The sequence below is a fragment of the Heterodontus francisci genome, chromosome 7 (assembly GCF_036365525.1).
Source record: "Heterodontus francisci isolate sHetFra1 chromosome 7, sHetFra1.hap1, whole genome shotgun sequence".
NCBI classification, from domain to species: domain Eukaryota; kingdom Metazoa; phylum Chordata; class Chondrichthyes; order Heterodontiformes; family Heterodontidae; genus Heterodontus; species Heterodontus francisci.
The window spans coordinates 26695045-26716001 of NC_090377.1; the positions used below are offsets into that span (position 1 = coordinate 26695045).

General features: G+C 41.5%; 1 protein-coding gene across 1 annotated transcript in view; it reads left to right on the forward strand.

Annotated features, from left to right (window-relative positions):
- Window positions 1–20957, forward strand: part of neb (nebulin) — a 361674-nt gene that overhangs the window by 144937 nt on the left and 195780 nt on the right. The window contains exons 63-68 of the mRNA XM_068036260.1: window positions 2592–2699; window positions 2846–3157; window positions 5056–5259; window positions 8006–8110; window positions 8198–8305; window positions 8439–8750. Of these exons, the coding sequence (XP_067892361.1) occupies window positions 2592–2699; window positions 2846–3157; window positions 5056–5259; window positions 8006–8110; window positions 8198–8305; window positions 8439–8750 (1149 nt within the window). The remainder of the gene's footprint in view (window positions 1–2591; window positions 2700–2845; window positions 3158–5055; window positions 5260–8005; window positions 8111–8197; window positions 8306–8438; window positions 8751–20957) is intronic.

A 20957-nucleotide genomic window follows, 5' to 3' on the forward strand; every position in this document is an offset into this window, starting at 1 on the left:
CTCAAAAAAGGCTCAGGGCATGGCAATTCCAACACCCCACCATTGACCCTGCTCCTCATTACATCGATGGTCTCGTATGGGGTGGGCAGATGTTTTTCTCCCACAGGAACATTCCAGAAACCTGGGTGCAAGGCCAGGACCAGGCCTATCCTAATCCTGGCCAAGGTTCCAACCATACCGACAGCCTCCCACGGAAGTTCCGTTGAAAAATGCAGTGGATTTTCAGGGTTAGTATGGGATTTACTTACTTATAGATATGACTAGAAGTTACTTTTGGTTTCAGATGATACCCATTGCAATCCATAAGAGTTTGGTGAGTATTCATGAGTCAAGATGATTCAAATCTGGAATCCAATTGAAACCTATGGAGAGAGGTTTGGCCAATTAGCTAGAAAGATCAGAAATGAAAAGAATATTGCTTATATCAAGGTTAACTACAAAACAATAGCTTAGCACAATAGCTTATAGCCATTTCCTATTTCTGTTTTAGACCTAGATGACCAAAAATATTAACATAGAAAATTTATGCCATAGAAGGAGACCATTTGGCCCATCGTGACTGTGCCGACCAAAAAAGAGTTATCCAGCCTGATTCCACTTTCCAGCTCTTGGTCCGTAGCCTCGTAGGTTATGGCAGTTCAAGGGCAGATCCAAGTATTTTTAAATGTGATGAGGGTTTCTGACACCACCATCCTTTCAGGCAGTGAGTTCCAGATATCCATCATTCTCTGGATGAAAAAAGTTCTCCTCAAATATCTCAAATCCTTGTGCTAATTACTTTAAATCTATGCCCTCCTGGTTACTGACCTGTCTGCCAATGGAAATAGGTCCACCCTATCTAGGCCCTTCATAATTTTATACACTTCAATTAAATCCCTTCAGCATCCTCTGTTCCAAAGAAAACAACGCCAGGCTATCTAATCTTTCTTCAAATCTAAAATTCTCCATTCCTGGCAACATCCTCATAAATATCTTTTGTACTCTCTCGAGTGTGATCATGTCTTTCCTGTAATGTGGTGACCAGAACTGTATACTGTACTCTAGCTGCGGTCTAACTAGTGCTTTACAGCTAGATATCAAAGCTTGTGAAGATACCCTGAAGGCCATGAGAAATTTTGAACTCATCTATGAAAGTAATTAAAATAATATAGCTGAACACTCTCAGACCCCAAAATTTTAATCGTGCCAAGGTGGAATCCGAATGGATCTCTGATTTGCGATTGGAAAACGGAGCTAAATCACAGTGGAACTGAAATTCTGCCCCATTTATGAGCTACAGCAATTTTCCAGTTGGGGAGTGGGGGCCACTATGTCTTGGTGAGTTCCTCGGCTATCCTGGAATTCTGGCTGTTGCACCTTAATAAGCCCTTAGCAGAACTATTTCCTGCTATGAGTTCCATTGAGTCCAGTCAGTTTCATTGAGGCCCTGAAGCTCTGCAGCGGAAGGTAATTGATTACCTTTCTCGTCCTCCATATGGATCCTGTCTGGGATGAAGAATCATAGAATAGTTACAACACAGAAGGCGGCCAGTCAGCCCATCATATCCTTGTGGATCTCTGCAAGAGCAAATCAGCTCTTTCCCTGTAGCCCTGAAAACTTTCTCTCTTCAGGTGCTTATCCAATTCCCCTTTGAAAGCCACGAATGAATCTGCATCCACCACACTCTCAGGCAGTGCATTCCAGATCCTAACCACTTGCAGTATAAAAAAGTTTTTCCTCATTTCGCTGTGGGTTCTTTTGCCTTTCACCTTACTTCTATGTCCTCTGCTTCTCAACTCTTCTGCCAATGGGAACAGTTTCTCTCTATCTACTCTGTCTAGACCCCTCATGATTTTGAATACCTCTATCAAATCTCCTCTCAGCATTCTCTTCTCTAAGGAGAACAGCCCCAACTTCTCCAGATTATCCACGTAACTGAAGTCCCTCAATGCTGGAACCATTCTCATGAATCTTTTCTGCATCGTCTCTAAAGCTTTCAAATATTTTCTGAAGTGTGGTGGCCAGAATTGGACTCAATACTCTAGTTGAGGTCAAGCCAGTGTTTTATAAAGGTTCACCATAACTTCCTTGCTTTTGTAATCTTTGCCTCTATTTATAAAGCCCAGGATCCCAGAACCTTTTTAAGCACATTCTCAACCTGCCCTGCCACCTTCAATGATGTTGCACATATACCCCCAGGTCTCTCTGTTCCAGCATTCCCTTTAGAATTGCACCCTTTAGTTTATATTGCCTCCCCTTGTTTTTCCTACCAAAATGTTTTACTTTTTTCTTTCCTTCTACGATCTTTGGCCAGGGATGAGCATGGTTGGGGGTCAGGTAGTGGGTACCTTTCATGGAGCAGTTTTCATGTGCTTTGTCTTTAAAGGGCGAATCATGTTGGGCACCAGTGAAGCACCTGTGCGGGAACCAGGTGCCCATCAACCATGGTAATGTTTTCATCCCTGTATTTTGAAATGGGATCTCCACCTTCAACCACCAGCAAGCTTATGGATCTTTCCCCCACACTTCAGCTGATGATGAAATTAAGAACACAAAAGGAATCCACTTTTGTTTTGAACCTGACACTAAGAATATTATTTCTTCTGCATAGAAACTGTACAAACTTGGTATGGAGGAGGATAAGAAGAAGGGCTACAACTTGCGTGCTGACGCCATTTCAATTAAGGCAGCAAAAGCATCCAGAGATATTGCCAGTGATGTAAGTGGGCCTGTTTATTTTGAGTCAGAGAATTTCACATTATAAATTGTGATGCCTGTACCCTTTTGTAGAATTTTCAAACCATATTTACACTAATTTAAGCTTGATGACTGAATGTAACATAATTTGCTTGATCTCTGTTTTAGTACAAATATAAAACAGCCTACCGCAAGCAGCTTGGCCACCATGTTGGATGCCGTAACATTCAGGATGACCCCAAGATGGTTTGGTCCATGCATGTAGCCAAGATTCAGAGTGACAGGGAGTACAAGAAAGACTTTGAGAAAACAAAGACTAAGTTCAACATGCCAGTGGACATGCTGGACATCCTGTTGGCCAAGAAATGCCAGACCCTGGTCAGTGACATTGACTACAGACATTACCTGCACCAATGGACCTGTCTGCCAGACCAGAATGATGTGATCCAGGCAAAGAAAGCCTATGATTTGCAGAGTGATGTGAGTATCTTTCTAAAAATGTGAGGCTTCCTTTAATTCTTGGTTGGTGAAAAAATTTGGAAAATGCCCTTATTATAATCGAAGATTTAGAAATGTGTGGATCTAGTTCAATTCGCCATTGCAACCTAGATAGAATTTTGAAGATTTGAGCCATATTGTATTCTCATTGATGATAAATTCACAAATCTGATTTAGTAATGCTGGATATCCGTTGTGTTAATATATGAATATATTAAAATGTGTGTTGTGTTTTCTATATCTTTGGGATCATAAATTTTAACCTTGCTCCATCAATTTAAAAATTGAGGGAAATGCAAATTACGATTGTTTTGTTTCAGAAAATCTACTGCCCACTCATCATGTCTTTTGGGCATGTTTACCAATTCGTCCTTAATCAAGAAGATAGGCATTTCTTGGTTTTCTTTTTCAAAAAAAACTTGTGCTTGTTGGCTTTGTAGTTTGTTTTATTAAATCAACTGAAAAGTTGATTCCTAGCTTTTAGTTCTACACAGACGATTCAGCCTGTATCAGGAGATCACACTGGCCCTGCTAATTCGATGTAGTATCTACCTTTCATACGAAATGATCTCTGCCACAGCCAGAAACAGATCCAGCTCTCACTTGAAAGAATCCAGCGAGTTGATGTCCACTGCACAGTTCCAGAGGTCCACTATTCTCTGGGAAAAAGAACCACTTCCTGACATCTAATCTGGATCTGGCTTTATACAGCTTAAATGGTGACTCCCTGGTCTTCCCTTACTTTAATTGTTCCCTTAGTTATAACAAACTATCAACTCAAATACAATCTATTCCCTTCATCATCTTAGAAACCTTTGCTATGATTCTTACAAGGGGAGAAATAGTATTTGGTGATATTAGTGAAAGAATGTTTAAAATGATCATTTGATGCTCTTCCATCTGCTTCTTTTAACACAAGTGCTAACCAGTTTATTCCATTCAGGTTAATGCCTTCTGTAGATACCCTATTCATGTATACATAGGAAGGATCAGGATTTGATTGAATCTCAGGTTATTGAGCTTTTTGCTTTTTACTTCCAAATGGCTTGTGGATTTGTATTGAAGTGAGAAATAATGAAATGGTTAAAATTGTTCTTTCCCAGGATGCTTTAGGGTTTAATATTGCAAGGTACAATTTAACTGACTCTCCTGTCTAGCTTGTGCTGAAATTGTAGGATGTGTAATTCATGTCTGTTGACTTATTTTAGTCGCCACATTGTGAAACAAGATAATATTCAAACAGAAAGTGGAGCAATAGGGAGAATATGATTAGTTACATGTCTAGATAATAAATAGATTGACTATCTAGAGTTTGTAGGAACTGTCTAATTTTGGGGGATCTTGTTCACAATAACACATGGAATGCATTATTAATCTGCAAGAACAGTGTGCATGACTAGAGATCTACGAAGACATCAAGTTTTCCTTAACAATTTGTAGAGTCAGGATCGAAGGAATTACCCAGGGGTAAAACAGGATAATCTAAGTTATTTCTCTGTGTCTACTGCTTAGAAACATTACGTGTGTCAAAGGCTTTGGCGGACACAATAAAGGATTGAGTTGCAAACCATGACTTTGGTTGTCGGATTCAAATGTTCTTGCACTCCATTAAATTAACGGAGAAAGAAATAGTCACATCTTCTAATATTGCCAGTAGTAATTGTTAGCCTTTTGTGATGTATCAGGGTGAAAATAAAGTATGAAAAATTGTTTGCATAGTTAGAAGCCAAAGTGTATGATTATTACAAGACTGACACTTATTACTAGTGCAGTTGAGGTTACTTTAGACTGAGCATTCAACACATGCCTAGTTCTCTGTTAACTGCCTACATGTTTGTTTCTCCTCACCATCCTAAACAAAACAATTCTTGTGACCTCAGCTGTCATACAAATCAGATTTGGAATGGCTTCGTGGCATTGGATGGAGTCCTGCTGATTCACTGGATGTTCAGAAAGTTAAGAAAGCTGGAGAGATCCTAAGTGAAAAGATTTATCGTCAGCCCCCTAACACGCTTAAATTTACAAGCATCCTTGATTCTCTTGACCTGGTTTTAGCCAAGAACAATGCTCAACATCTCAATAAAGTAAGTAACATCTTAGAAAATTGGCAAAAGCAGATTGTGTTTCATTTCAGTGTTTTTCTCAGAGTAAATTAATTAAATTTTTTATGGTAATAACATATCATTTTAACATTAAAGCTTTGAAATTGTAGGATGAATTATACAAAGACTTAATGCATTATTCTGAAATCCTGTTGACTGCTGTTTTACTGGAGGCATTATTCTATTGAGAGATTTTTAGAGTTTCCTATACTGCTACCCAACAGTGTAATTTCAATGCCTGAGAGCTATCAGAAAATATAACTTTAATATTTGTAAATGGGAGGAGTTGAAAATCATTGTCATACCCACTGTAACTCTGATGAGTGTTTGTGGAATAGCTTGGAATGGACCAAGATATATTGGATTCCAGCTTTAGTTTGATATGCATTTCAATGGCAGTGAGATGAGTACATGAGGGAGAAAGGAATAGAAGGATATGCTGATAGGGTTAGATGAAGTAGAATGGGAGGAGGCTCATATGGAGCATAAACACTGGTATAGACCAGCTGGGCCAAATGGTCTGTTTCTCTGCTGTAAATACGGTTCAAGAAGGTGGCTCACCACCACCTTCTCAAGGGCAATTAAGGATGGGCAACTCATGCTAGCCTTGCCAGCGATGCTCACATCCCATGAAAGAATTTTTAAAAATTCTATGTAAATCAATCAAATAACACAGGACCTTGTAAAGGAGGAACCCCCCGCCCACCCCCCCCCCCACCCCTCCATCTGCCTTTTACAAGCACAGTGGTTTAGAAACAGGTAGAGCCAGGGGTTGGAACTTTCAACATCAGAAGCTCCCATGTTCCCAACCTCACAGTGATCCAATGTATTCCTTGGCAGTGTGTACACCCAATGAAAGCTGGCACACTGACCACAAAGTTGGAAGACGTGGGAGCCTCCTCAGGAGGGGGTCTGAGCTTGAGTTTTTTTATTATTAGCCATTTATCAGGGCCCCGAGAGGGACCAAAAATATCATTTTTCTCGGGACACTCCCCATTTGAGGCAAGTACTGTGCAGAATGCATCTTCCTTAATGGGCAGGGGCCCAAGATGTGCCCAAAGTGGCACAGGTGCCCACCTATCACCTGTAAGTAACTGTCTTGACCCTGAAAACTTGAGAAGGGTCAGCAGCAGAGGTCCCACAGGGATGCATCATGATACTTATGCCCTAAAATAAATTCAATTGCTTCAATACCTAAATTGGCAGGCCAGGACAGCTGATCAGGGAGAGGGAAATAATTTTAAGTGCCACGCTGGCCAAAGAAAGAGAGCAGTATTTCAGGATGTAAGCAGAAGAGGCTGAGAAGAGAAAAATTGGTTGGTAGGGTAAAAAAAAGAGGAAATTGAGGATTGGGATGAACTAGAGCCATGTCTAAGATAATGCAAAAGATGGGATAAAGCAGTGTTTTAGATATTTTTCAGATGGTCTAGGAGGGAGTGAGACAATGGTGTAGTGGTAATGTCACTGAACTAGTAATCCAGAGGCCCAGGCTACTGCTCAGGGGACACGGGTTCAAATCCCACCACAGCAGCTGGCAAAATTTAAATTCAATTAATAAATTCAATTAATTAATCTTTAAAAAATCTGGAATTGAAAGCTAGTCTCAGTAATAGTGCCAAGGACAATTAGAGATGGGCAAAAAATGCTGGCCTTGCTAGCGACACCCACATCCCATGAAAGAATGAAAAATAGCTTAGAATACAGTAGATCAGTGAAAGGGACCTAAAGGGCCTGGTAAGTTTTTAAATATGGGAATAGTGGAGAGGCCTAGGAACAAGACAGATCTGCAGGATGGGGAAGAGTGCGGCAGGACAGAGAGCAAGAGAGGCTAACATATAGCACAATAGGTTTTAGAGTTTACAGTGGCAAAGAAGATTGGACTGAGTGTTGGGACTGATTGACAAGGCTGTAAAGAAACATGGGTGTTGGATTGAGGCTAGTGTTGAGGCCAGGTCAACTGGGAGATGGAGAGATGAGGTGAAGCAATGCCACTTACTGTTGTGAGATCTGCAATGTAATTCACGTGGATGAGTAATTCAAAGTTCGTAAAGCAAGTCAATTAGGCATTACTTGAGGTGTAATTTAGTTTCAGACATGCATGACAAAATTATGACACAGAAAATAGGTATAGCAAGTGTTATGTTTACACCGAGTTTCTGGATATAGTACGTGTATCTGATTTATCTCAGAGCAATGCAGATATCATATTTGTATTAAATCACCAAACTGGTTTAATTACAGCACTTTAAAATATAATGGTTTGTACATGATCTCAGCACAATGTCTCCTCAGAGCAGCATGTTTTCTTTTGCTGTAGAACCTTCTGGTGTCAGTTTTAACTCTGAAGCTCCACCCATTGGCCTAAGCAATCAAACACAGTGTAGATAAGTGGACAGACTTATACAGTCAAACACAGATCAATAAAACACTACAAGAAGAGGAATGCATACCATTTTGTGACTTTTAATATATTATAATTATACTCAAAAGCATTTCAAGTTACATTCACTCTCCTCTCAGCATGAATCTTCAAATCTTGAACATTGGTTTGCACATTTTACTTTGGGCGAATATGGGTGGAATTTCTCTCCCGTCAGTCAATAAGGAAACATTCTGTCCCTGAAGAGTTCACCAAATATCTGCAGAATCCGCAGATCCTTGATGAAAACAATGGCTGTTGCATTGATGCTCAGAAAATATAATCATCTGTCTCATTCTTTTTTTGCAGCGCTTGTACACAGAAGCTTGGAATAATGATAAAACCAATATTCATGTCATGCCAGACACCCCCGAAATTATTCTTGCTAAAAGCAATTCTGCCAACATGAGCCAGGTATGAATCTCAGTGCTAAAATAATTGAGATAGGATTCTATCAATTGATCAGAAGCAAAATCTGATTAAAAGCATTTGTGTCTTTAGAAACTGTATCACAAAGCATGGGAGGAATCCAAGCTAAAAGGTTATGACTTGCGAGCAGATGCCATTCCAATCAGGGCAGCAAAAGCCTCCAGAAACATTGCAAGCATGGTAAGACTTGAAGACTTGTTTATCAACCAAAACACACATTGTTAATTTTATTTTCAAACCAGATGTTAAGATCACTGCTGACAGTTGAACAAAAATGGGTAAAGGTAAAATTATCTTCTTGCCTCACAATCAGTTCAAATACAAAGAAGCCTATCGCAAGCAACTTGGCCACCATGTTGGATGCCGTGACATTAATGATGACCCCAAAATGGTTTGGTGCATGCATGTAGCCAAGATGCAGAGTGACAGGGAGTACAAGAAAGACTTTGAGAAATCTAAGACCAAGTTCAACATGCCAGTGGACATGTTGGACATTCTGTTGGCCAAGAAATGCCAGACCCTGGTCAGTGACATTGACTACAGACATTACCTGCACCAATGGACCTGTCTGCCAGACCAGAACGATGTGATCCAAGCAAAGAAGGCCTACGAGTTGCAGAGTGATGTGAGTATTTCTCATTCAGTTTTTCTCCATACTACACAACAAAAAGCTAAGTTATCCAGCAGTTCGATAACACATAAAAGCTAAAGAAATATACTTGAAATTGATTTAAGGAAAACATGGAACTAAAAATAGTGCCACAAGTATTTTATAATGGACTATCACTCACTGGAAATAAAAGTCAACACAATCCCCTTATTGTGTCCCAAGCACAGTAAATTTTATGATACAATAGAATCTTAGAAGCTCGCACCACAAAAAGCAACTACTTGACCAATCATATCTATGTCGGCTCTTTGTTAGAACAATCCAAAAATACAATCCCAGTTCTATATTCTCTCTCTCTCTCTCTCTCTCTCTCTCTCTCTCTGCTCTGTACCTTCTACAGGCTCAAATATTTATTCAATTTCCTTTAAAAGATTTATTCGTCTCTACCTCAACCATTCCTTGCGGCAAAGCAATCTGTGCTCAACAACCTTTTGAGTAAAGACATTGTCCTAATCTGTCTCCTCACTTTCTTAGTGACAATTTAAAATTGACCCATCACTAACGCCTCATCCAGAAGAAATGGTTTTTCCTTATTCACCCTATCAAAACCTATATAAAATCTCCTCTTAGTCGTCTTTGCTCCAATAAAAATAGTCTCAACATCTCAACTCTGCCCTTTTAACTGCAGTTTCCAATCCCTGGCTTTATCCTGATGAATCTCTGACATACGCGTTATGACTCTAAGTGTAGTGTTTCATAATTCTCCATTCAATTGCATCTGCCACCTGTCTGTCCATCCCATTAGTCTTCCCATATCCTCCTGAAATCACTAACAGTCACTGTTTGCCAAATCCACTATGTTTTTACCATAGCATTATTGGGTATCATGCACCTTATGCCCAAGTCCAAATCATTTATATATACGGAGAACAAAAGTAAACCTATCACTGACCACTGAGGAGCACCATATCCAATTCTTCCCCTGCCTGATTGGCAGCCATTTACCTTAATCCTTTATTTCCTGTCCATCAACCAACTTTCCTTCCATGCTGCTATATTTCTATTTATGTCATGGGCTGAATTTTACCAGCCCTTCGACGTCAGGGGTTGTGGCTGGGGGGCCTGGAAAATCCTTTTGGGAGAGGCCCGCCATGGGCCTTGACACCGGGAAGGCTCCGCTGCATTTTACTGGCGGCAGCGAGGCCTCAGGGCGGCCCCCCCTGCCGCTTGGAGGAGGAGCCTTAATTTACATATGTTAATGATATTAAAATAAATGAATAAACGCTTACCTCGTAGCAACAGCTGTCTCACGCCTATATTCCGGACGGTTGCTGGAGGTCCCGTGCCTTCGAATCTCCATTCGGAGATCTGAGGCGTGACATTGGTAGGGAGGAGTGAAATTTTCAGGGTGGGGGGGTGAGCACCAAAAATTGTTTCCATCGGCTGAGGAGATGGTGGAAAGGGGTTGAAGTTCAGGGAGGAAGGTTCGGGTAGGGAATAAAGCATTTTTTGGTGGGAAAGGCCCAAAATAAAGTGTGTGGTCATTGGTGGGGGTGGGTGGGGGGGGGGGGGTGGTGGGAGGATGGTAGAGGGGCTTTCAGCTTTTATTTAATTTTTTAAACTCAATGTCGAATCAATGTATCTTTAAAAATGTAAATTGAAGCCCTTCAAACATTGGTGCCTGCGCGGTGGCGCCGGATGCCGTTGCCATGGATGGAGCAGCTGCGCCCTCTACGCGCGAAATATTATGGTGGCTCAGCGGTGCACAAGTCGCGCGTACGCCACGCCTTCTTTCAAGCTCGCCGCCGAGAACAGCAGTGGGCTAATAAAATTCAGCTCCATATGTCTGAACCTTGTAACAAACTTCCAATGAGATATATTATTGAATTCTTCTGTAAATCTATTTACATGATATGTGCTTCAATCTCGTTATTCAGTTGGTTGCTGTTTTTTGCCCCTCTAACCTGCTTTGCCATTCAATATCCCCCAGTGGTCAGTTTTTTAATGTCATTGCGTTTCACCCACTTTTGTCTAACAAATGATTGGCATCTCACACTCTGCATATAGTTTCTTGCGTGTTTTCATGTGTGGTTTTTCTCTTGGTTCGACAGGCAATTCTCCTTTTAAGAAAACCGTCTCCCGAAACTTCTAACTGGGGGTTGTAGTTTTCAGACTTGCTGATCTGTTTGTGTCTCGAATTCCACACTCCCATCTACCCCCGATAGCCTTTGATTCCTTTGTCTGACAAGAATCTATCTACCCCTGCCTTAAAGTTAGTCAATGACCCCGCCTCCACCACCTTCTGAGGCAGAAAGTTCCAAAGTCGCACAACCCTCAGAGAAAAAATTTCTCCTTATCTATGTCCTAAAAGAGCAACCCCTAATTTTAAAACAGTGCCCCCTAGTTCTGGACTCCCTCAAAAGAGGAAACATCCTTTCCAAATTAACAAATTTGTCAAATACAAAATGCCTTTAACAGATCGATGTCCTTCATTAACCCATGCATTTCTAAAGACAAATTAATTTTATCTCTAATTGTTGTGGATTCTGAGAGTTTTCTCACACTTGACATCAGACTAATTGGTCGATAGTTACCAGTTTATCCTTCTCTCTCTTTGTGAACAGAAGTATTACATTGGCTATTGTCCAGTCCCAAGACCCAGTTGCGTGTCTAAGGAGAATTGGGAGATTGTGAACAGAGCTTTTATTACCAACTGAGTTCTGCTTTTCTTTTCAGAACCAAATCCTTTTCTATAATTATATTTAAAAATTCATCCAGTACACCTACATTTTTGCTTTCAACATTGTCAAAACTGACACATTTAGCCTGATTTTAATTCTGGACCAGTTTTCGGTGGGGTGATTTTGAAACTCCAGAAATGAAGCCCGTGCCACAGGGATCATGCATGTGGTGGGAGAGGGTGTCTGCAGGAGGGAAGGCCTAAGCTTTACTTGTGGAGCCTGAGCCTCCTGCCCAATGAGGAAAGTTGCAAAAAAAACTTACCTTCTTGGCGCACTCTTCTAGCTCCACTCCTCTTCCTTGCTAGGTTGGCCAGTCAGGGAACTCACTGTCACTGTTTGGGATAGAAATGCAATACTGTACTAACGGTCCTCCTGGCTTGCCATAGTCTTGTGACCTTTACCATGAGGCACTCACTGCAGGCATCCATCAGAAGGCAGTTCAATAAAAACACAGTACAAGCAAGACTGTTGTCCTGCGAGCTCATAACATGGTGTCAGACTGGAGCTGAAATTGTGTGTTGAGCTGCACAGCTACTAAAAGAGGAACACAGGAATGTTCAGAGCTGCTGAAAGCTACTAAAAGCCATAGGGAGGACAGAAAAGGAAAAAAGAAGCACTGAAAGCACCGAGTAAGACACAATGGCTGCAAATCATCCTCTCCCGGCGCCAGTTGAAATGAAAGGTGAAATGAAGTAAACTGGCAGTTTTTTCCACTCGCAATGGCAAAATTACGAAATTGTGACAGATTTAATTCACAAAATTCACAGTGTGGGGCATGGCATTAATCAGGAGATTTGAGAAGCATATAGCATGAGTAAAACAGTAATCATGGGTGACCTCAATCTGCATATAGTCTGGGTAAACCTAATGAACACTAATGCTGTGGAGGACAGGTTTCTGGAGTGTGGTAAGGATGGTTTTCTAGGGCAGTATGTTGAGGAACCGACTAGAGAACAGGCTATTTTAGATCTAATATTATGTAATGAGAAAGGGCTAATTAATCATCTTGTTGTAAAAGAACCTTTAGGGTTGAGTGACCACAGTAGAATTCCACATTATGTTTGAAAGCGAGGTAGTTCATTCTGAAGCCAGGGTGTTAAATTTGAACAAAGGAAATTATGAAAGTATGAGGGGCAAATTGGGTGGTGCATTTAGAAAATACATTAAAAGGCATGACAGTACAAAGGCAATGGCCAGTCTTTAAAGAAATATCATAGTTTATATCAACTATATATTCCTTCAAGGCACTAAAACCCCAAAAGTAAAGGTAGTCAACGTGGCTAACAAAGGAAGTTAAGGATTGTATAAGATTAAAACAAAAAGGCCTAGAAAGTTGCCAGAAATAGTAGTAAACCTGAGGATTGGGAGCATTTTAGAATATAGCAAAGGAGGACCAAGAAACTGATCAAGAAAGGGAGAATAGAATATGAATGTAAACTAGAAAAAAATATAAAATGGACTGTAAAAGCTTCTATAGGTACATAAAAAGGAAACGTTTGACTAAGACAAATGTGGTCCATTGCAGGCAGAGTCAGGAGAATTTATAATAAGGAATAGAGAAATGACAGTGAAACTAAATGATTGTTTTGTGTCTGTCTTCACTGAGGAAGATACAAGAAATCTCCCAGAATTAGAGATCCAAGGGATTAGGGGAATGAGCAATTGAAGGAAATTAGTATTAGTAAGAAGGTTGTATTGGAGAAATTAATGGGGCTGAAGGTTGATAAGTCCCTAGGACTTGATATTCTACATTTCAGAGTGTTGAAAGAGGTAGCTATGGAGATAGTGGATGGACTGGTGATCATCTTTCAAAATTCTATAAATTCTGGACAGGTTCCTGCAGATTGGAAGGTTGCAAATGTCACCCCACTATTTAAGAAGGGGGGGAGAGAGAAAACATGGAATTACAGACCTGTTAGCCTTACGTCAGTCGTTGGGAAAATGCTAGAATCTATTCTAAAGGATGTGATGAATGGACACTTGGATAATAATGATCTGATTGGGCATGGTCAACATGGATTTATGAATGGGAAATCATGTTTGACAAACTTGTTGGAGTTTTTTGAGGATGTTACCAGCAGAATTAATAAAGGGGAGTCAGTGGACACAGTATACTTGGATTTTCAGAAGGCTTTTGATAATGTGCCTCACAGGAAGTTGGTTAGCAAAATTAAAGCACATGGGATAGGAGGCAATATACTGAATTGGATTAAGGATTGGTTAACAGGCAGAAAACAGAGAGTAGGAATAAATGGGTCATTCTCACGTTGGCAAGCTGCGACTAGTGGGGTACTGCAGGGATCAATGCTTGGGCCCCAGCTGTTCACAATATATATCAATGATTTGGATATGGGGACCAAATGTAGTATTTCCAAGTTCACGGATGACATGAAACTAGGTGGGAATGTGTGTTGTGAGGAAGATGCAAAGCGGCTTTCAGGGATTTGGAAAGACTTAGTGAGTGGGCAAGAATGTGGCAGATGGAATATAATGTGGAAAAATGTGAGGTTATCCACTTTGGTAGGAGGAATAGATGTGCAGAGTATTTCTTAAATGGTAAGAGATTAGAACGTGTAGATGTGCAAAGGGACCTGGGTGTCCTTATCAATAAATCACTGAAAGCTAACATGCAGGTGCAACAAGCAATTAAGAAGGCTAATGGAATGTTAGCCTTGATCACAAGAGGATTTGAGTACAGGAGTAGTGATGTATTGCTTCAGTTGTATAGAACCTTGGTTCGACCGCACCTGGAGTACTGTGTGCAGTTTTAGTCACCTTACCTTCGGAAGGATATTATTGCCATAGAGAGATATTGCAACAAAGATTTACCAGACTTGTTCTTGGGATGGTGGGACTGCCTTATGAAGCGAGATTGGGGAAACTGGGCCTGTATTCTCTAGAGTTTTGAAGAATGAGAGGTGATCTCATTGAAATCTACAAAATACGTAAAGGGATAGACAGGGTAGATGCAGGTAAGATGTTTCCCCTTGTTGCTGAGTCTAGAACCAATGGACACAATTTCAAAATAAGGGGGAAGCCACTTAGGATCGCGATGAGGAGAAATTTCTTTACTCAGAGGGTTGTGAATCTTTGGAATTCTCTACCCCAGAGGGCTGTGAAAGCTCAGTCATGGAGTGTGTTTAAATCAGAGATTGACAGATTTCTAAATACAAATGACATAAGGGGATATGAGGATAGTGTGGGGGAAAAGGCATTGAAGTGGAAGATCAGTCATGATTGTATTGAATGGCGGGGCAGACTCGATGGGCTGAATGGCCTACTCCTGCTCCTATATTCCTATGTTCCTAACCAGAGCAGCTATGAGTAGCTACGCTTTTATTACTGTTGGGGAGAGACTATTACAAGATGTATTCCACCCTAAATCTCTCTGAAGAATGAAAAAAATGGACAGCAGAAATTTTGAAAGCCTTGAAGGCCAGCTTTGAACCCCAAGTGAACGTAACTTATGAACAGTATGTGTTCAATATTAGGGCCCAAGGTGAAAAAGAGTCCATTGATCAATATGTGACTGTATTAACACAGCTCGCAGAATCCTGTGAATTTGCACAATTGAAAGATGATCTAATTAAAGACAGGATTGTATTTGGCATAAGAGATGCCGCAGTGAGCACACATCCACCGAGAGAGGAGAAACTGACTCTCAGGAAAGTGATCGATGTGTGCAGAAGCGCTGAAGTTATAAATCAGCAACTAAAGCAAATTCATGGCAGAACAGACCAGGCCTTGCATTATGCTGATAGACATTCCAGGCTGAAAGGACAGAAAGATCATGGACAAAGAGCAGGATGCAAATACTGCGGAGGACATCTCACAAAGGAAAAGAAGGCATGTCCTGCATGGGGACAACAGTGTTCTCACTGCAAGAAACCAAATCATTTTGCCCACAAGTGTTTGGCCAGAAGGAAGCACAGCAAGCAGGTACAGATGACCACTGGAGAGATATCAGCCAAAAATTCTGACAAATCACTATGCACCATACAACAGGTCAGGTTGATAAATGGTTTGTAACTGTTGAAATGATTACTGCAGAAGGAGAATATCAAGTCAACATAAAGTGTCAGATAGACACTGGTGCGTCATGCAACATCATGACCTTCACAGACGTGTGCAAAGTGGCTCAACTTGTTGATCCAAAAATGAATCCCTCGAAAGTAAGGTTGAGACTATATTATGGCAACATACTAGTGTCAAGCAGACAAGTTACTCTGAGAGCCTAATGCAATGACAGGAACGAAGATCTGGAGTTCCAGATCAAAGATGGGAAGCAAAAATCCCTCGCTTAGTCAAAGCAAGTCTACAGCTTGGACTGGTAACCCTCAATGTGCAAAAAGAGATTTGCAACGTGTCGCAGCACACTAAACCATTGACCACAGAACAGATCCGAGAGGAGTACAACGATGTGTTTACAGGTTTAGGATGTCTTTCTGGAGAATATCATTTCGAAGTAGATGAGAGTGTAAGATCAATTCAGCATCTGCCAAGGAAAGTCCCAGCTGCCCTCAAGGCCAGCCTAAAAGGCAAGATAGAAAAGTTGGAAAAGAAGGGAGTAATCAAGAAAGTGACAACCCCTACAGAATGGATTAGCAGCATGGTAGCAGTGAAACAACCTGGAAAGCTGAAAGTATACATTGACCCAAAGGATCTAAATAAAGCTCTGAAGAGATCTCACTACCCTATGCCAATCATCAAAGGAATTTTGCTACAACTTGCAAAGGTAAGAATCCTCACTACCCTAGATGCAAAGGCTGGTTACTGGCAAGTGAAGCTGGATGAAAGCAGCAGCTTTCTAACTACATTCTGGATGCCGTTCGGGAGATACAGATGGTTGCGCATGCCGTTTGGCATTTCCATGGCTCCAAAGAAGTATCGATTCAGATGGCATGAGATAGTGATCTTCCCAGAGTAGAAGATGTAGTGGATGATGATCTAGTTTATGAATGCGGAGACACAATGGAAGAAGCCATTGCTGACCACAATCAAAATCTAGTGCAACTGCTAAACAGAGCTTGCCAGATGAACCTGCAGCTGAACAAGAAAAAATTGCAATTGAAGATGCTCGAAGTCAAGTGCATACGTCACATACTGACAGCAAAAGGTCTTCACGCGGATTCTGAAAAGGTGAGAGCGGTAGCAGCGATGTGGTGACCAACAGATGTAAAAGCAGTGCAATGATTTGTTGGATTCATCATCTATTTAGCAAAGTTCTTGCCCAATTTATCTTTGGAGTGTGAACCATTATGCCAACTCACTGCCAAGAACGTGCAGTGGTATTGGGGCACAGAAGAAGCAGTGTTCACTAAAATCAAGCAACTAGTGTCGGCAACACCAGTGCTGAAATACTGTGACATAAAAGATGAAGTTACTCTGCAGTATGACGCCAGCGAGACAGGACTTGGAGCAACCCTAATGCAGCAAGAACAACTGGTTGCATTTGCATCCAAGGCGTTAACGCAAATGGAACGATGCTATGTTCAGATCGAGAAAGAGTGCCTGGCCATTGTCTTTGCCTGTGAACATTTTCATCAATACCTACTTGGAAGAGACAAAGTGACAGTCGAGTTCAACTACAAGCCACATCAAAGCATTTTCCTCAAGCCGCTACTATCTGCTCCAAAGTGTCTGTGAAAGATGTTACTCCAGTTACAGAGATATCATCTGGGTGTGATATACAAGCAAGGGAAACAGATGTACATCACTGACATGCTGTCGAGACCAGCACTCCCATTAGGGAAAGTAGAAAATGCTACAACAGAGTGTGAAATCTTCCAGATCCAATGTAAAGTTACAGCTCGACATGCTCTAGAAATCATCAACCCAGCAGAGACATTGAATCTGATAAACATGCGTCTTGCTCAAATCAAGCGAACTACCCAACAAGATCCAACTCTACAAATGTTGCAAGAAGTAGTGATGAAAGGATGGCCTGACAGCATCAAGGACACTCCTGTGGTCACAAGAGCGTATTGGGCATACAGAGATGAATTGACAGCTCAGGATGGCATCGTGTACAAAGGAAATAGAGTCATTATCACTCAGGAGTTGAGAGGAGAGATGCTAAAGCGCACCCATGCAAGCCACCAAGGAATTGAGTCAAGTCTGAGGAAAGCAAGAGAGGTGCTCTACTGACCAAACATGAATAATGAAATCAAGGACCACATTAGCCAGTGCAGTGCGTGTAACGAGTACTAAGCTAAGCAAGATAAAGAGCTGCTGTTGACACATGACGTACCAGGCAGATCATGAATGAAGCTGGAAGTAGACCTCTTCACTCTCGCAGGAACTGATTATCTTGTCACCGTAGACTACTATTCTGACTACTGGGAGGTAGACCAGCTGACTTCAAAGATGACTGATGAGATTGTAAAATGCCTGAAAGCACACTTTGGTCGTTACGGCATTCCAGATATTGTGATGAGCAACAATAGCTCTCAGTTCGCAAGTGAAGAATTCAGTCCCTCATAAAGGATTGGGAAATTCAACACCATACATCATCTCCACACTATCCCCAGTCAAATGGAAAGGCTGAGCAGCTCAGAAAATCGCCAAAGGAATCATAAAGAAATCGAGCAAATCTGGCACAGATGTATACAAGGCAATCCTTGAGTGGAGAAACATACCGACTGAAGGCATGGAAAGTAATCAAAGTACAAAGACTAATGTCATGTCACACCCAAACTACTCTTCCAATTGCAAAAAATTGCTATTGAAGCCAGAAGTAGTAATAGGCATGAGTAACAGAATCAAGGTGAAATGGCAGAAAGCCAAATTTCATTTTGACAAAACTGCCAAACCATTGCTAGAATTGAACGTTGTAGAGCCAGTCAGGGTGCAAACCTTCAATGCTCTCAACAAGACTCTGCTCAAGTGGCAACTTGGGACCCGTGTAGAGCAGTTGTCACCTTGACCATACACAGTGGAAGTGAATGACCAGATATACCAGCAACCGCAGGCACATATGCACAACTGGAGAAGCTGTTCCTTCACTGCAGACGGCCGGTCAGGAAGATGCGAACTCAGGATCTGCACAGACCACAGATCAATCATCAGTTCCAGAGGTCCACAGCACCCCAACAATGGAAATGGAACAGCAGTTACCACGGCAACAACACTCCCCGGAGAAGGAAAATCACCCAGATGAACAGCCAATGACAACCCGCATGCACAGCATTAAGAGAGCGGCACAATTTAAAGACTGTGGGCTGGATTTTAAGGAGCCCTCGACGTCTGGATCCATGGCAGGAGGGGCCTGAAGATGGCCCCGGATGAGGCCTGCCACGGACCTTGACACCGGCAGAGCCCAGCCAATCCTCCCGGTGGCAGTCAGACATCTTGGCGGCACTCCCGTCACTCGGCGATGGGACCACAATCAGCATATGCAAATGAATAAAATTATTACATTTACATGTACTTACATGGGTGGAGGAGGGCATCCCACCCCATCTATATAAATGAGCCGCCACGCTTGCGATCGCAGAGGCTCTGGCATTCAGCCCGTGCAGGTGGGCCACCATTTTTGAAGCTTGTTGCCGAGATCGATGGTAAGCTTATAAAATTCAGCCCTATGTGTTCAATGTATGTGCAGAGACTGATGAGAACAATGAACTACTAATGCATGAGAACAGTTGTGTGCATACTGGGTAGCTTGGGCAAATCACAGTGTAAATGATAATGCATGCAATTTTTTTTGTTTTTTTGTATGAAAGGGGGATGTTTGGGATAGAAGTGCAATACTGTACTAATGGGCCTCCTGGCTTGCCATAGTAATTAGCAGATTATTATCTGAACGGCTATAAACTGAGAGGGGGGGGATATGCAACGAGACCTGGGTGTTCTCGTACACCAGTCGCTGAAGGTAAGCAAGCAGGCACAACAGGCAGTAAAAAAGGCAAATGGTATGTTGGCCTTCATAGCGAGAGGATTTGAGTACAGGAGCAGGGATGTCGTGCTGTAATTATACAGGGCCTTGGTGGGGCCACACCTGGAATATTGTGTGCAGTTTTGGGTCTCCTTATCTGAGGAAGGATGTTCTTGCTATAGAGGGAGTGCAGCGAAGGTTTACCAGACTGATTCCTGGGATGGCGGGACTGACTTATGAGGAGAGATTGAGTCGGTTAGGATTATATTCGCTGGAGTTCAGAAGAGTGAGGGAGGATCTCATAGAAACCTATAAAATTCTAACAGGACTTGACAGGGTAGATGCAGGAAGGATGTCCCAATGGTGGGGGAGTCCAGAACCAGGGGTCATAGTCTAAGGATACGGGGTAAACCTTTCAGGACTGAGATGAGAAATTACTTCACCCAGAGAGTGGTGAGCCTGTGGAATTCGCTACCACAGAAAGTAGTTGAGGCCAAAACAGTGTATGTTTTCAAGAAGGAGTTAGATATAGCTCTTGGGGCGAAAGGGGTCAAAGGATGTGGGGAGAAAGCGGGAACAGGTTACTCAGTTGGATGATCAGCCATGATCATAATGAATGGCGGAGCAGGCTTGAAGGGCCGAATGGCCTACTCCTGCTCCTATTTTCTATGTTTCTATGTAATGTGATGTCTGCCATGAGACACTCACTGCAGGCATCCATCAGAAGGCAGTTCAATAAAGACACAGTACAAGCAAGACTGTTGTCCTGTGAGCTCATAACAGTCACTTCCTGCTCAGTCTGTTGAGTTAAAATTGCAGTGTGGTTCTAATGTTGTCATCAGAACCTGATGTTGAAACCAGGTGGTTGAGTGGATCGGGTTAAATTGTTCCCAAAATATTTTCTTATTATCTTCTTCCATATTTTGACTATTCCCTTCAACCCTTCTCCTTTCTTTACATACACAAAAGTCTTTACTACTTTCTTTTATATTATGTTAACCCTTTCTCATTTTAGTCCTTTTAATCTCTCTCTTCAACTTCTCACATACACTTTACATTTTTCCCATGCTTTTCCTTAATGTTAGACTCAGATTGATCTTTTATGTTTCAGGTTCATTTTAATCTCTTTATCCACAGAACTCCATCCTTGTACCTATTTTGTTCTCAGCCTCGTGTTTGAAGATTCCCCACTGCTGTATTGTTGCCCTGAGTTAATTTGGACCAGATCCCTTGACTCACGACACTTTACCTTGTTCTGGTCCAGCACCCTCATCCATGACTTTTTATTACCCTTTTCTACTTTTACACTGAACCTGACTATCACTGTGGCTGCTTTACCAAATTTACAGCATGTCATTATATCCATTTTTTTCAACTTTATTCTATCAGGCAATAGTTATTTATTTTTCTCTATGGTTATGGACTTTGCTCATGAGAAAGTGGTTTAGTTCATGTTTGACACGTGGAATTTTGAATGATGGTTGGAAACCATAGTAACCAAAGTTTAGACATCCAATATTATAACAATGAGGTGGCACAGAGTTCTGTTAATAATATTGGATTGTACAACCATATTCTGAATATGTTTTGAGCATGTTAGTTCAT